General features: G+C 48.2%; 1 protein-coding gene across 1 annotated transcript; it reads right to left on the bottom strand.

Annotated features, from left to right (window-relative positions):
• Positions 1-2,443: 2,443 nt before the first annotated feature.
• Positions 2,444-15,528, bottom strand: FBXL16 (F-box and leucine rich repeat protein 16). Its single transcript, XM_058157930.1, has 5 exons — positions 14,830-15,528; positions 7,489-7,997; positions 5,790-5,874; positions 4,139-4,202; positions 2,444-2,592 (listed from the first exon to the last, which is right to left on the bottom strand). The coding sequence occupies exons 1-5, from the start codon at positions 15,526-15,528 to the stop codon at positions 2,444-2,446; spliced, it is 1,506 nt and encodes a 501-aa protein (XP_058013913.1).
• Positions 15,529-16,483: the final 955 nt, after the last annotated feature.

A 16,483-nucleotide genomic window follows, 5' to 3' on the forward strand; every position in this document is an offset into this window, starting at 1 on the left:
CCGCCACAGAATTAACTGCCATGTCTGCTTCTTTCTAGGTATACTAGCATGCAGAGAACTGGATCATGGGGGAAGGGAATGCATTGCTTCCATGGTTTGCCCCATGCAGTAGAGGGAGGGGGACACACAAAAATAGAGATATGGTTTTTATCCTACCAACTTTGGAGAGCGGAAACCATCCATCCCCCATCCCAATAGTTTCTTGGAGATAGGACTGGTGAGAACAGTTTCTCTGCTGTGGACGTACCCACCCTTGGAAATGGGTTCTCTTTCCAAAGAAGCGAACCAAAACAAATCAAAACCACACAAGCATTCTACTGGAGTTGCGTGAAGATGCCCGGCAGCTCTTCAAGAGCACGGAATGGGTGGTTTTACCTACCCAGCCATCCTAGAGAGATTCCCACGGGCTGGAAATTCAACTTGAACCCCATGGCTTAAAGAGCCTGGAGCTCTCCCAATTTTATTTTTCCAGTGCATGGTTCTGCCCCAGAATAGATCTCTGGATCTGAAAGATTAGATGCCTGAAGGCTGGAGATGGCCTTAGCCCCCTTTATTGTTCCATGGGGTGAGGGGGGGGGGCTTGGAAATGGCTTCTTTAAAAAAAGGATGGGGCAGAAGCCACGAGTCACCAAACATCTGGTCAGCAGCAAATTTCGGCTTGGAAGAGAGCCGAGTACAGCTTCCCCTTGGTTTGGTGGGATGAAATCAGGAAGGAAAAAGGAGGATCTGGTGATTAATGTGGGGGTGGGGGGGTGTCTCCCAAGATGGAAGATGGAACTAGGGCTGGTAGGAATGGAAAGGAGAATGTTTTCATCCCTCTTGAAGAAGACCAGGATGGACAGCTAGGTGATCTGTGTGGTTTGGAAAAATGGAACAAGGATGGTAGAACAAGCCATATCAGCTTCTTCTTCTTCTTCTTCTTCTATTTTTTTTTTTTAAACACCAGAACAGACGAGCCAAGCTAGGATCAAAAAAACTGCCACCCACAGCCCAAAAGCAGAATTCAGACTTTACCTTATCACAAGACACAAAGCAAGCCAAACATGCAAAGGCTGTGGTTTTGCTCCAAAGAGAGGGTGAGAGAGACAGAGAGAGAGAGAGAGAGAGAGAGAAAAGGGGAGAAACCCCTCCTTATCCATTCGCAAAAATCAAGAGAGTCGAAACCAAATTGAAAAAGAGAAAGAGAGAGAGAGAGGGAGAGGGAGAGAGGAAAACAAAGGAAAGGAGGCAGATGGGATCCACCAAGGATCGTGCGTTGCGTGAGCTTCGAGTCAGCTGGGATAGTTTTAGGTCAGTTTCTCCAATGGATCTCCTTACTCTCTAGCTTCGATCCACTTTCTGGAACGTCCAAGAACCGGGAGCTCCTCAAAATCCAGAGCTCCGTGAACTTTCCGGGATCATTTCATTCACAGCATTGGTCAGTTTACTTCTTCTTCTTCTTCTTCTTCTTCTTCTTCTTCCTCCTCTCTCTCCCCTCTCCCCCCCACCAACTTTTCCTTTTTTATATATAAGGGTCCTTTTGCTTCCCGCGGCATCCCATGCTTGGAATTCAGAAGCGGCTCCATTTCAACCGCCGTTCGCTGCCCCCCATCCGGCTCCGAGGAATTCTCCGGTGGGGCTCCACGACTCATTCAACTTCAACCAACAATCCAATGTAAACAACTCGCCCGCCTCTTCGCGGGCAGGTTCAACCGTCCAACGTCCATACCTTGAAGGCCTTCGCAAGGGCTGACCCCCACCCCTTGACCCTACCTTACACACCACACCCAGATCGGGTAGGCTCCTAGGCAAACCTTTCTCTGCCCCGTAACATGAAACGCCCGGATGGGCACAAATCATTTTCATTCAGCACTGATGTCGGGCTTGCTCGCCGACGTGGCTTAATCGGCTGTTGGGATTTTCTGGCTGATTCACTCTCCGTCATCCCTTTTCATTTGGTTTTGCTGTCGGGGGGGTAGGGGGAGTGTTTGGTGCACGTGGGTGTGTTTCCCTTATTCTTGTTTTTATTTGTTTGTTTGTTTGCTTACCCCCAAAAGATAAGATTTCCAAACAGCTCCCTATGAGGAAAGATGAGAGATGATGGCGACGTCAGGATTTACAAACAGGAGGGTCAATTCTTCCGCTTGCGTTAGAGCCACAGCCAATCCACCTAAGGACCAACTCTTTCTCAATTGTCCATCGCACTGTTTGTTTGCTTGTTTGTTTGTTTGTCCCCCCCTCTTTGAGTGTACATGTGCGAGCGCGTGATTTTTTTTCAAGTCACGACACCCTCTTCTGGAAAGAAATTCATCCATATATATCTATATATCTCCATATACAGTTATATATCAATGACGAAGAAATAAAGAAAAAAAAACCTTGACTTCTGGATGGTCGGTCAGTGCTGAATTAGGATTGGAGAACCAGGACTCCAGGATTTAGCCAGATCGTTCTAGCGAGCGGCTTACTCAATCACCATGCAGCTAGGCAGGTGTTGGGAAAAGTATTTAAAGAGCTCTGGAGTCGCACCTGGGCAATTGGTCAGCTCCAGTTCTTCCAAGTCGTGAAGCTGAGCCAGGCCTGACAGTCCCGTGGTGGTCAGCAGAGGGCAGCCTGGTAAAGGGAAATCAGAGAGAGGGGGCCCCAGTGAATAAGAAAGAACTAATAAAGGAGAAAGTTTGTAGCTCAGGGTTGAAATGAGGGGTGTGTGTGTGTGTGTGGTCTTTGGTGCCCTCTGAGTTTGGTGGGTTTTCTTGCAGACGTCTCATGACCCAGCTATGTAACATCGTCAGTACTAGAAGGGAGTCAGCTTTGTGGAATGGAAAGAGGAGGAGAAGGAGGAAGAGGGAGGAGGAGGAGGAGAACTATGGGGTCCTTGGTGCTCCCTGAGTTTGGTGGGTTTTCTTGCAGACATCTCATGACCCAACTATGTAACATCATCAGTGCTAGAAGGGAGTGAACTTTGTGGAAGGGGGAGGAGGAGGAGGAGGGAAGGAGGAGAAGGGGAAGGAAGAGCAGGAGGAGAACTATGGGGTCCTTGGTGCTCCCTGAGTTTGGTGGTTTTCTTGCAGACATCTCATGACACAACTATGTAACATCATCAGTGCTAGAAGGGAGTCAGCTTTGTGGAGTGGAAGGGAGGGGGAGGAGGAGGACAACTAAGGGGCCGGATAGCTCAGGCTGGTACAGCCTGTTATTAAGAACACAAAGCCTGCAATTACTGCAGGTTCGAGCCCGGCCCAAGGTTGACTCAGCCTTCCATCCTTTATAAGGTAGGTAAAATGAGGACCCAGATTGTTGGGGGGGCAATAAGTTGACTTTGTAAAAATATACAAATAGAATGAGACTATTGCCTTATACACTGTAAGCCGCCCTGAGTCTTCGGAGAAGGGCGGGGTATAAATGTAAACAAAAAACAACAACAAAAAAAAAACCTGTGGGATCTTTGGAGCTCTCTGAGCTTGCTTGTTTTCTTGCAGATGTTTCATTACCCAATTGGGTAATACCATCAAAGCTAGAAGGGAGTGGGCTTTGTGGAGTGGAAGAAGGAGGAGGAGGGAGAGGGGGAGGAGAAGGGGAAGGAGGGGGGGAAGGGTGAGGAGGGGAGGAGGAGGAAGAAGAGGAGGAGAACTGTGGGGTCCTTGGTACTCTCAGAGCTTGCTTGTTTTCTTGCAGAAGTTTCATTACCCAGCTAGGTAGCAGCATCAGTGCAGAAGTCTGCAAGAAAACAAACAAGCTGCAACAGCACCAAGAATAAGAAAGACTATCTCGGCTGGAAAGACTAAAAGCAGAGCTTGCTTGAAAAGGAAAAAAACATTCAATTCCGAGAATGTTTAACTCGCTCTTATTGGCCTCTTTGAGCGTATGGGGGCGTGCATATCTGTGCATGCAGGTGCGCCTGTGTGTAGGGGTGCATATTTCTTCGCATCTGCCTGGGCACCTGCAAATAGGCACATATGTATGTGTGCCTGCATCTACCTGAGTTTGCACATCTGAGCCCAGCGTGCACCACCGTGGGTGAGTGATTGCATACCACAAGCTAGTCTAAGATCAAAGGAAATTGGGTGATTTGGGATTCAGGCCCCCAGGGGTCCCAAAACTCTCTTCCAGGCCCGTTTCTCACTGGATCTGAAAAGATCCACCCCACCCCAACACTCACCGGCCAATGACAAGAGGCGTAAGCTTCTCATTCCCAGCAGATGTTTCAAGCCGAAATCTTGGACCTACAAGGGAGGAGAAGACGGGATGGTGAGACCACAAAGCACATTTATTTACTTACTTCTGGAAGAAAAAAAAAATCTATATATACGGGGAGTCCTCGACTCAACGACTACCGCTGAGCCAAAAATTTCAGTTTGCTGACCGAGGAAGTCGTTGAGTTTTGCCCTATTTCACAACCTTTCTAGCCACAGCTGTTAAGTGAATCACTACAGTTGTTAAATTAGGAACGCAGTCATTAATTGCATTTGGCTTGCCCATTGATTTGTGCTTGTTGGTCACAAAAGGAGATCACGTGACCCCTGGACCACTGCGATCGTCATAAATATTGAGTTGGTTGTCAAAGACAATATTTGCAATATCCTTCCCCCTGGAGTGGGGTGGGAATGGGGATTTTGCAGCATCCTTCCCCTGGAGTGGGGTGGGAATGGGGATTTTGCACTATCCTTCCCTCAGGAGTGGGGTGGGAATGGGGATTTTGCAGCATCCTTCCCCTGGAGTGGGGTGGGAATGGGGATTTTGCAGCATCCTTCCCCTGGAGTGGGGTGGGAATGGGGATTTTGCAGCATCCTTCCCCTGGAGTGGGGTGGGAATGGGGATTTTGCAGCATCCTTCCCCCAGGAGTGGGGTGGGAATGGAGATTTTGCAGCATCCTTCCCCCTGGGGTGGGGTGGGAATGGGGATTTTGCACTATCCTTCCCTCAGGAGTGGGGTGGAAATGGAGATTTTGCAGCATCCTTCCCCCTGGAGTGGGGTGGGAATGGAGATTTTGCAGCATCCTTCCCCCTGGAGTGGGGTGGGAATGGGGATTTTGCACTATCCTTCCCTCAGGAGTGGGGTGGGAATGGGGATTTTGCACTATCCTTCCCCCAGGAGTGGGGTGGGAATGGAGATTTTGCAGCATCCTTCCCCTGCCACGCCCACCAAGACATGCCCACCAAGCCATGCCCACAGCACCGGTAGTAAAAAAAATATTGGATTTCACCACTGCTTTATCCCCAATGCTGATGTTCTGTCACTCCTCGCCTCCGTCCGAATGATGGCTTAATTAGCTGGCACTATCAGCTATGAAAACAAACTAGCGAGCGTCTGCCAAGTGTCTCTGTTATCTCTCTTGATGAGTCACCCAGGAACAAACAGTACTTCAGCTCTAGTTAAGCAGTTGATTTGCCTGCTACGAAGAGGTATAGCAGCTCTTGCTGCTTTTGTATCCTGTGGGGTGTGGCTCCATGACTCAGCACTTCCTAGGCCTGCCCCACCCCTGCTTCTGTTGTTCCCTCCTCTCCTGCCTACAAAACCTAGGGTCCAGCCAGGCCTGATTGCCATCAGCTGGGTCTGCGAGCGTGGCCTGGGGGGGGAAGAGTCAGGGGATGGAGGCCTCCACCTGGCCTGCCTCTAGCTCCTGGAGCTGAGCCAGGGAAGCTGGTGCTCCCGAGGTAAGTCCTGATGGCCCTTCCCCCTCACTTTCCAAGTCACTTTTTGGCAGGGGGCCCGGCTCGGGGGGCGCAGACACAGCAGCTCTCTTACAAATTGCAAGCCTCATTCTTGGATGAGGCTCTCCAGGGGAAGAATCCCAGCTTCCTTTGACCTACCTGGCAGCACCAGCGGAGATATAAGTTCCTAAGCGAGGACATGGTGGACAAGTAACTGAGCCCAGTGTCTGTTATCCGTACACACCTGCCAGACAAAGGAAGATGGATCACCATAAAGTGAAAAACGGGAGAACAATGGGGTTGTTTTCATAGAGGAGCATGCAAACTGGGACCTAAACCAGGGGTCTCCAACCTTGGTCCCTTTGAGACTTGTGGACTTCAACTCCCAGAGTTCCTGGCTGAGGAATTCTGAGAGCTGAAGTCCACAAGTCTTAAAGGGATCAAGGTTGGAGACCCCTGACCTAAAGCACAAGCAGGTCGGTTTCGTCAGGTCAAGAATCACACTGGACTTTGTGCTGCATGTTGAGGATCTGACTCAAAGATAAGGGTGGGACAAGGGCCAGTTTTGGGGGGAGGTTTTGAAGGAGGAAGGAATTCAAGAAATATCTTAAGCTCCTGCAATTCTTAAGGGGCCTTTGTTTGTGCCTTTAAACCTCCATCAGTTCTCCAAAGCAGGAGTCTCCAACCTTGGTCACTTTAAGACTTGTGGACTTCAACTCCCAGAATTCCTCAGCCAGGAACTCTGGGAGTTGAAGTCCACAAGTCTTAAAGTGACCAAGGTTGGAGACCCCTGCTCCAAAGCATGATCATCGTAATCATCATCATCATCATCACTATCATCATCATCTAAGAACAAATTGAATCTGCTAAAAAAAAATGCTCGGGGTTTTGAAGGCCCCTGGAAAGTTGTCTAACTTTGCAAAACCTCACTGTCACGGCACAACCAGTGATGAAATGGGCAGGATCTCCTTGGGGCCCCTTTGAGGTTCTGAAGAACCTGATAAAACTATGATGGTGAACCTACGCAGAGCCCTCTCTGTGGGCATGTGTGCTGTCACCAGCTGCTCTTTTGGTTTCCGCCATGTGCATGTGCACTGGCCAGTTGGTCTTCATGCGCGTCAGAGCGCCAGAAACCTGAAGACCTGCTGGCTAGTGCGCGTGTGCACGCTGGCCACGTGGTCTTTGGGTTTTCAGCCCTCTGGCGCATACAACGACAAGCTGGCTGGCACGCACATGTGCACTGGCCAGTTGGTCTTCGGGTTTCTGGTGCTCCAGCGCATATGTTCTGGTTTGGGCACTTGATGCCAAAAAGGTTCACCATCATTGGAAGCTATCTTGGACCAAATTAGATCTCTATTTTTTTAACTTGGGACGATCTGATTGCCTTACCTCATCCTTGTCTGTCTCACTCTCTACCCTGTATAGCAATAGCAATAGACTTATATACCGCTTCACAGTGCTTTGCAGCCCTCTCTAAGTGGTTGACAGAGTCAGCCTCTTGCCCCAACAATCTGGGTCCTCATTTTACCCACCTCGGAAGGATGGAAGGCTGAGTCAACCTTGAGCCTGGTGAGATTCGAACTGCCAAATTGCAGGCAGCCGGCAGGCAGCAGAAGTAGCCTGCAGTACTACATCCTAACCACTGCGCCACCATGGCGCAGTGTCCCTTTGCCTCTTTGGATGATGTCCTTTGTAGGTTATTTTTTGGCTCCGTCAGTTGAAGACTGTCAAAGGGATGACCACGAGCTGTCCAAAGCTTTCTATTCCCTGGTGTACCTAATTCCCTGGGATGTCTTATTTCAGGCCCCAATCTTTGTCCCCTGCCAAAGGAATCGGAGAAGGTCAGGGCCCACCTTACCTATCCAGCACCAGCTCTTCCAACTTGTGGAGGTCGCAAGCGATGTACTCGAGCGCCATATCTGTGATCCGAGGGCACCACGACAGGTCCAAGCTCCGAAGCTTGCGGAGGTTTTCTGCTACCAACTCCACGCCGTCGTCCGTCACCTTCGAGCAGCCGGAGAGGCTGAGGACGCTCAGGTTGGGGAGGCTGTGCACCATATTCACCACGCCGTGGTTCGTGATTTCCCAGCAGGAGTTCAGGCGGAGGGTGTGGGTGGTGTAACCTTGCTTGGCAGTGAAGTAAGCCAGGGCTGTATCCGTCACGTGATAGGCCTGAAGATTGAGCTCAGTCAAGTTGGGCAGCAGCTGTGAGATGGCCGCGATGGCATCGTCGGCCACGTTGATGCAGTCGCTGACACTCAGGGAGCAGATGCGGGCATTCAGACTCGACCAGAGACCGGCTTCAGTGAAATCATTGCATCCAGACAGCTCCAGGTGCATAAGCCCCTGCATCTGTTCCAGCATGACCTGAAAGTTGCATTAACAGAGAGATACGATCAGTGGTGGGATTCAGCCGGTTCGCACCGATTCGGGAGAACCGGTTGTTAACTTTCTAAGCACTTCGGAGAACCGGTTGTCGCAAGAAATCTTATTTTGTTTTTTTGTACTTTACAGGGATAATCCTGTAAGGAAGGCAGGAAGGAAACATTCTGGTGGTGTTTCTAGCCTAATTTTTATTTCCCTGCGTATAGAAACTGCTTCTCTGGTTAACCCTTACTTAGTACACTGTAACAGCTAAAGCGAAGTGCCCATCGACATGAGTGACGTTGAGTTGGCCACGCCCACACAGTCACATGACCATCGAGCCACGCCTAGCCAGCTGATCATTCGGGCAGAGAACCGGTTGTTAAATTATTTGAATCCCACCACTGGATACGATCAAGGTCAAGGGAGGTACTAATACCACTCGATAAAGCGGTGGTGAAATTAAAAAAAAATCCCTCACCGGTTCTGTGGGCGTGACTTGTTGGGTAATGGTGGTCATGTGACTGGGTGGGCGTGGCCAACTCGACATCACTCACATCGAGGGGGATCCTCCGCGGCCCCTCCCCTCCCAGCCACTCCTTGTTGCTAATGGCAGGAAAATGGGAAGGGGAATATTTCTGCCTACCATCCTTCCCTCAGTCTGTGCTGTGATTGAGGAATGGATGACAGGCAGGAAAATCCCTTCCCCTTCCCCATTTTCCTGCCTTTCATGAAAATGGCTCCATTCCAGCTGCTCCCCCCTCCATCCTGTGGACCACCTTGAAAGGGACAGGCTGCAGCAGCTCCGTTGTGAATGGAGGGAGAAAAGTTAGCATTCTCTTTGCTGCGTTTAACAGTACAGAGAAGAGCAACCAAGAAGATTAGGAGATTGGAGGCTAAAACATACGATGAACGGTTATAGGAACTGGGCACGGCTAGTTTAGTTAAGAGAAGGACCAGGGGAGACAGGATAGCAGCCTTCCAATATTTGAGGGGCGGACACAATGAAGAGGAGATCAAGCTATTCTCCAAAGCACCCAAAGGCCAGAGAAGAAATAATGGATGGAAACTGATCGAGGAAAGATTCAACCTGGAAATAAGGAGAAATTTCCTGGCAGTGAAAGAAATCAACCAATGCAACAGAAGTTGCCTTCGGATATCCCAAGCAGAAACATAGCATTTTTATAATGTCTGCAAGTTTTCTTTCACAAGTTTTATGCTGCAGAATTCTCAATTAATTTCCTTTGGGATGCTCTCAATATAGGCTAAATTAAAGAGAGGGTGTGTGTGTCCAGGTGCCCTTCCAGACAGCGCTAAACTCCAACTCCCAGTAGCCCCACTCAACATGGCCAATAGCAAATGATGCTGGGGGATGTATCTCAGCAACGTCTGGAGGACCACAATTAAATCCAGGACCAGCTGGCTGGTGTGCATGTGCGCGATGGAACCCGGAAGAGCAGCTGGCGACGGCTCGCATGCCCACAGAGAAGACTCTGCTTGCCACCTCTGGCACTCATGCCTTAGGTTTGCCATCACGGATTTGTTCTGTCCTCCCTCGCTTCCGTCCGAATGATGGCTTAATTAGCCGTCACTATCAGGTCTGGCAGCAGAATAGCCAGCGTCTGCCAAGAGCCTCCGTTATCTTCCATGATGCTGGTGAGTCACCCAGAAACAAACTTCAGCTCTTAATCAGTGGATTTGCCTGTTACAAAGAGACACAGCAGCTCTGGCTGCCTTTTATATCCTGTGGGGTGTGGCTCCATGACTCAGCACTTCCTAGGCCTGCCCCACCCTTGCTTCTGTTGTTCCCTCCTCTCCTGCATACGAAACCTAGGGTTCAACCAAGCCTGATTGCCGTCAGCTGGGTCTGCGGGCGTGGCCTGGGGGGGGGAAGAGTCAGGGGATGGAGGCCTCGTTATCTCTTCCACCTGGCCTGTTTCTGGCTCCTGGAGCTGAGCCAGGCAAGCTGGTGCTCCCGAGGTAAGTCCTGATGGCCCTTCCCCCTCACTGTCCAAGTTACTTTCTGGCAGCAGGCCCAGCTCGGGGAGCGCAGACACAACAGGATTTAGGGTGTGTCCCAGGGGTGGGTTCTACTTACCTTTATCACTGGTTTGCAGTGGGATCGCGCACACGTGCTTGCTTTGCTCACACTTGCGCACCCACTTCTTGATGACGTAAGGGTTGATGGGCGCAGCCTCCCCCCACAAGAACCGGTCCAAACCGGGAGCAACCCACCACTGGTATGTCCACTTTTATCTACGTATCTATATCACCCTCTTTGCAAACGGAAGAATAAAATTACCATTGTTTTCTCTTGGAAGTTTTGGACAGCTGGTCCTGGATGAAATAACATATGCTTCAATATGAGGCATCTTCCTGTCTTCCTGAAGTTCCTTCATAGTCGGGAAGGCTCAGATCCCTGATTTAAACTACTATAGCGCCAGGAAAATCAGGGAGTTCAAATGGATATAAAGATTTATTGCAAGCGCTAAGCTCTCTACAAGAATCTGAACTACTAACAGCCAAAGCAAATCGGCGGTAGATAAGAGTCAAAGGAATTCAAGGTGGGCTGGACTTAGATCTCTTATGGGATCGAAGGGACTCGAGACTGATGACGTGTTTGACCCCTTCCTCATGCTCAGCCTGGTCATCTCCTGCATCTAGTTTTGTTTCAGAGGAAAGACACAAGAAGCCGTAATGATGTTTTGTGCTTCATCGTGCCAATGATACAAATTATGTCTCTCGGATGCTGCTAATACCAAATCCGTCGTTTTCATCTCTTGAGCAAGTGATATCATTGCAAATGCTTGGTAGACCAAAATGCCTCTGGTTTAATCTTCCATGCTCTCCTCTCAGATATAACCAAAATCGTGTTTCACTCAAGCAGACAGTACTACTTCAGTCTCAACCAGTATAAGAATCAACACCGGTTAGAAAAAAGAAATCAAAATAATAAGTTGGAATGTTAACCTAATTAAGTTAAAATTAGGAAGTGTAAACCATTGAATTGTGTTAACCGGATAAGGACGGATTGGTAAATAGATACCAATGTAAATATAAGCATGTAGAGGAACGACTGAATAAGAACAGAGAATATATATTTATGCCGATACAGCAAGCTGTAAAACATGTAATGTTATGCCTGTTATGTATTTTTAATGTGTTTTTGTTTTTTGTTGTATTTTTCTTTGTTTTTAAAAGTTTAATAAAAATTATTTTTTTTAAAAAAAAAGAATCAACACTTTTAATTGGTAAAGTCATCGAAAGCCATTTGCTTGATTAATCAGTTGGGAACAAAATAATCTGCAATATGATGGTTTTAGATTAAGGTTCTTTTCTTTTCTTTTTTTTAACTCCCTGTTACTCTGTTTTAGTTCCGTTACTATATCGGGACACAGGAAACAATCAGAGACAACTTTTCCAATTACTGAAATCGTAATTGCTCGCTAACAGCAACCTGGCCCATCTGCTTAAATATCTTAGAAAGACATCTGTTCCAATGGCATTTAGGCAGCTTGTGGAGACACCCCTGGGTTGCGCTGATGGGAAATCGTGGCTTGTTGGGAACAAGGCCACCTATCCACCAGGGCTGGATACCCTTCACAAAAAGAACCAGAGCCGGATCTCATTCATCTGGGGTTTTGTACAACAAAGCAGGGATGGCTGCATGCGGAATCAAGTTGCAAAATTGTGCATGAGTGAGATGCCATTGGAAGCGAGACTCATTGGCTGAGTTCCTACTTTGTGCTAAGCCATGACTGACCTTAACTGTGGTTGGTGAATAACCTATTAGAGTGGCTAGGTTCCTCCACTTGAGACTAAGCCATGGGTGACAAAGCAGAGGGGATGGTCCATGCAACACATAATACCTGGATGCTCGGCTGTTGTTAGAAGAACATATGACGGCCGTTGCCAGGGGAGCCTTTTATCAGGTGTGCCTGATTCGCCAGTTGCGTCCCTTCATAGACCGGGATTCCTTATGCACGGTCACTCACGCCCTCGTCACTTCCCGCCTGGACTATTGTAATGCTTTCTACATGGGGTTCCCCTTGAAGAGTACCCGGAGGCTCCAACTGGTCCAGAATGCGTCTGCGTGGGTAATAGAGGGAGCTACTCGTGGCTCCCATATAACACCTCTCCTGCGCAAGCTGCACTGGTTGCCAGTGGTCTTCCGGGTGCAATTCAAGGTGTTAGTTACCACCTTTAAGGCGCTCCATGGCACAGGACCGGGATATCTACGGGACCGCCTGCTGCCACCAATAGCCTTCCATCACCCTGTGCGCTCCCATAGGGAGGGTCTCCTCAGGGTGCCGTCAGTCAAACAATGTCGGCTGGCGACCCCCAGGGGGAGAACCTTCTCTGTGGGGGCACCTACCCTCTGGAATGAGCTGCCTCTGGGGTTACGTTTGCTCCCTGACCTCCGGACCTTCCGACGTGAGCTCAAGACCTTTTTGTTTCACCGCGCAGGGCTGGCCTAATTGTAATATAGTTTTTAACTTGGGTTTTATTATCATTTTACTAATAGTTTTAATGGAATTCGGCCTAATTGAATTAGATTTTTAAAATTATTTTTTAATTTATTGATGAATCTGTTTATGTTGGCTGTAAACCGCCCTGAGTCCTTCAGGAGAAGGGCGGTATAGAAAATAAATAAATAAATAAATAAATAAATAAATAAATAAATAAATAAATAAATAAATACCGATTTCTAGTAACAATACGGCATAGACTTCATATAATCCCAAAGATGCTTTTGCAAAAGGCAACTGGACTTTCTGTTTTTTCTTTGAAGGCGTTGTTTCGTTTCTCATCCGAGAGGCTACTTCAGCTCTGTTCAGCTGAAAAAGATTCTTGGATGAGAAGCAAAATAATAATAATAATAATAATAATAATAATAATAATAATAATAATAATAATAATAATAATAATGATGATAATAATGATAATAATGATAATATTTTAATTTATAGACCGCCCTTCTCCCGAAGGATTCAGGGTGGTGAACAGCCAGTTAAAATACAGGAAAACAGACAATATTAAAAACAACCCTTAAAAAACTCATTTAATTGGCCAAAACTACAGTTACACCCTATAAATTACTAAAAATTTAAAACCCCAATTAATCAAATTAAAATTTTAAAAAATCAAATAATTTTAAATAATTTAAAAAAATTAAAAAAAAATCTTCGAAGATGTCCCAGTTGCCTCTTGAACAAGCACCTTTGGGACAACCGTGATCTGGATGACTGAGAGTCTCCATGGGTTTCATATAATGTGCATATTCCACCTGGAATCTCTGAATTAAAGGCTGTTAAATGTCCCCTATTTCGGTAGCTATTCACACGAGCATTTGTGGTAGCGAAAAGACATTGGTGCTCCACTGTGGCTTCTAGTGCAGCGGTTCTCAACTTGTGGGTCGCAACCCCGTTGGGAGTCGAATGACGATTTGCCAGGGGTCGCCTAAGACCATCGGAAATATGGGAAGTATAGTTGTGAGTCGAAGAATCGCGCTCCAATGGTTGACTCCACAAGCCAGCTGCAGGCTCTTCAAATCGCTAGCCGAATTCAGCTTCAGGCGAGATGAATTAAATCTTTGCTCTGATGTCTCCCTCTCAAGCCAGCTGCATTCACTCCCAATCGCTAGCCTAATCTGGCTTCAGGCACGATAATCTTAATAGGGGAGGAGTCTCCGCTTTAATGCCTCCGTCCTCAAGGCAATCGCAAGCAGTTCAGATCGCTAGCCAATACGGCTTCAGGCGCGATAAATTCAAAACGAAAATAATTTTACGGTTGGGGTCACCACATCGTGGGGAATTGTATTAAGGGGGTCGCAGCACTATAAAGGTTGAGAACCACTGTTCTAGTGGAACCCCCCGGGGGTGAATCTGATTTATCCAAAGACACCCAGAGATGTAAAAGCTTTCCTTACACACCTATTGCAGTGACATTGGTCACCAAGAGGTCCCTTCTCCAAAGTGGAGAGGACTATAAACCTGTCCGATCTTCTTTAAAGTGGGCTGGGCTGGGTGGGATTGGAGGAGAAAGACCTCCAGCAGTCCCACACGTGTTGCATGTAGGCAGTGGTGAAATCCTCTGTGGTTTGCCACCGATTTGCTGCCTGCGCATGTGCAGTGCACGCCAAACACATGCTGTGCGTGCACATACACACTTTGCACCAAACGCACACTGCACGCCCATGCGCAATGCACACCAAACACATGCTGCGCGCAGAAAAAGGAGGCTTAAGAAGGTAAGCAGAACAGCGAGGGTGGGGAAACAGCTGTGCTGCACGATTTAGATTCCCTGGAAAGCAGGATTTCCTGCTTTCTAGTGAATATAAATCACGTGGCACAGCTGATCGTTGGAAATACCGGTTCAGACAAACCGGTAGCTTTTTTAAACTCCCGGTTCACCCAAACTAGTAGCTTTTATTACTACCGGTTCTCCCGAACCGGTGCGAACCGGTAGCATTTTACCCCTGCATGTAAGCCAGATAAAAACGAGGCAGAACTTTCATCAGGTTCTCCTGGATGCCAATTTGCTTTTTTTTTTTTTATCATAGTCCATAACTTTCTCCATTAGTCCCATTTTTTTTCCCCCCAAAAAGGACAAAATGGGAACAACTGTTGAGGAACTCTAGAGCAGGGGTCTCCAACCTTGACAACTTTAAGACTTGTGGACTTCAATTCCCAGATTTCCTCAGCCAGCTTTGCTGGCTGAGGAACTCTGGGAGTTGAAGTCCACAAGTCTTAAAGTTGCCAAGGTTGAACCTAGAAAGCCTAGACTGAACTCTGCAACAGAAGCAGGGCCGTCACCCTGGAAGCTGAAGACCTACCTCAAGACCTGCATCTGTGATGGTCGATCTCTTAAGGCTCATAGATTTCACCCCTTTCTTGGAGAGAGCGTAATTATCGATGAACTCACAGATGTCCAAGTCGGAAACCCCCACCAGGCAGAAACCGTCAAATCCCCGGATGGCGAAACCTTGAAGGTTGACAAACTCCTTGTCTCCATTGGGCAGGACGTTGTAGAGCTCTTTGGTGTCCAGCACCGGCGTGAGACCCACCCAAAATTTGGGTTGATACAAGACCCTCCTCCACGCTTTGCACACCTGGGCCAGGACACATTTCTCACAGGCTGAAAAGTACGTAAATAAACGGTTCAGGATCTTTTCGTCCACGGCCAGATGTCTTTTGGTGGGAGAGCCAGAGAGGTCTTCCAGGGACGGGATGTCCCCGTTGGCTGGAGAAATATCATCGGCGGGAAGTCCCACCACGGTGGCTCCTGAAGGCCCTCCTGCCAGAGCCGCCAAAGACAATGGTGAAGTGAGACCAGGCATGGACAGGTCACTGTGATTCATTAAGGCTGGGCTGAGGATTGCAGGCACGGAAGACTGGCACAAGCGGTTTTTCATTGCTGGGGTCCCTTTGGTGATGCTCGCGGAGCCGAGTCCATTGGCCTGGGTGGGGAGTTTAACAAGTCCATTCCGGGGTAGACAAGGGGGCTTGGTATCGCTGTTGCCAAGGTTCGACATTTTCCAAGATCGCTCTGGAACACAACACAGAGAAGCATTAGATGTCAGACCCTAATCCAAAGACGGCACCGTAGAAGCCAATCAAGTCCAATATTTATATTGGTTTACACCCAACAGACAGAATCTTGCCAAACGAAAGCTATAACATTCTAGCCTAATAGATATACCCTGGAAGATTGTAAGGTGAGGCTACCTTGAACCTCTTCTGCCATCCTAGCAGTTCAAACGCATGCAAATGCAAATAGATAAACAGGTACAACTTTGGTGGGAAGGAACAGTGTTCTGTGTATTTTTGGTGTATAATCATGCTGGTCACGTGATCCCAGAAGTGTCTTTGGACAATGCTGGATCCTTCGGCTAGGAAATGGAGATGAGCACTGCCCCCTAGAGTCGGACTAGACATGGGAAACCTTTACCTTTAAACCTTTAATAGACAGAATCTTGCCAGGCTAAAGCTATAACCCTCTAATCTAATAACAGATGTACCCTGAGAAGTTCTAGTGCAGTGTTAGTGACCCTTTTCAGCACTGAGTGCTGAAACGGGAGTGTGCATGTGTGCACTGGCCAGCTGGTCTTTTTGCACGCATGTGCACCAGAAACCACAAGACCGAGTGGACAGTGCGCATGTGCATGCTGGAAACTGGAAGAGCAGCCGCCCGGCTTTCACCTGCACACCGGGCGGCTGCTTTTCTGGTTTCCCGCACATGAAAGCCAGCTGGCCAGCATGCCGGAACCCAGAAGAGCAACGGGCAACATGACCGGAGAGATGGCTCTGTGTGTCACTTCTGGCATGCGTGCCATAGGTTCGCCATCCCGGGTATAGGGTGTGGCTACCTTGAACCTTTTTCTCCCTTCTCCATGCAGTTCAGGACTGTCCAGTCTCTTGTTTTGGGCCCCTCTCTGGAACGGGTTGCCTCCTCCCTAGGACACCCAAGTTGTCTTGCTGAGACTCCCC

This window comes from Ahaetulla prasina, chromosome 14 (genome assembly GCF_028640845.1).
Source record: "Ahaetulla prasina isolate Xishuangbanna chromosome 14, ASM2864084v1, whole genome shotgun sequence".
Classification (NCBI taxonomy): domain Eukaryota; kingdom Metazoa; phylum Chordata; class Lepidosauria; order Squamata; family Colubridae; genus Ahaetulla; species Ahaetulla prasina.

What these genes read in the sequence shown, in the direction of transcription:
- FBXL16 (XM_058157930.1), bottom strand. Translation starts at nt 15,528, where the DNA reads ATGTCGAACCTTGGCAACAGCGATACCAAGCCCCCTTGTCTACCCCGG. An exon ending in ATCTCCGCTGGTGCTGCCAG is followed by an intron (nt 4,203 to 5,789) that starts GTAGGTCAAAGG and finishes CCTCCCTTGTAG; the next exon opens with GTCCAAGATTTCGGCTTGAA. An exon ending in ACGCCTCTTGTCATTGGCCG is followed by an intron (nt 2,593 to 4,138) that starts GTGAGTGTTGGG and finishes TCCCTTTACCAG; the next exon opens with GCTGCCCTCTGCTGACCACC.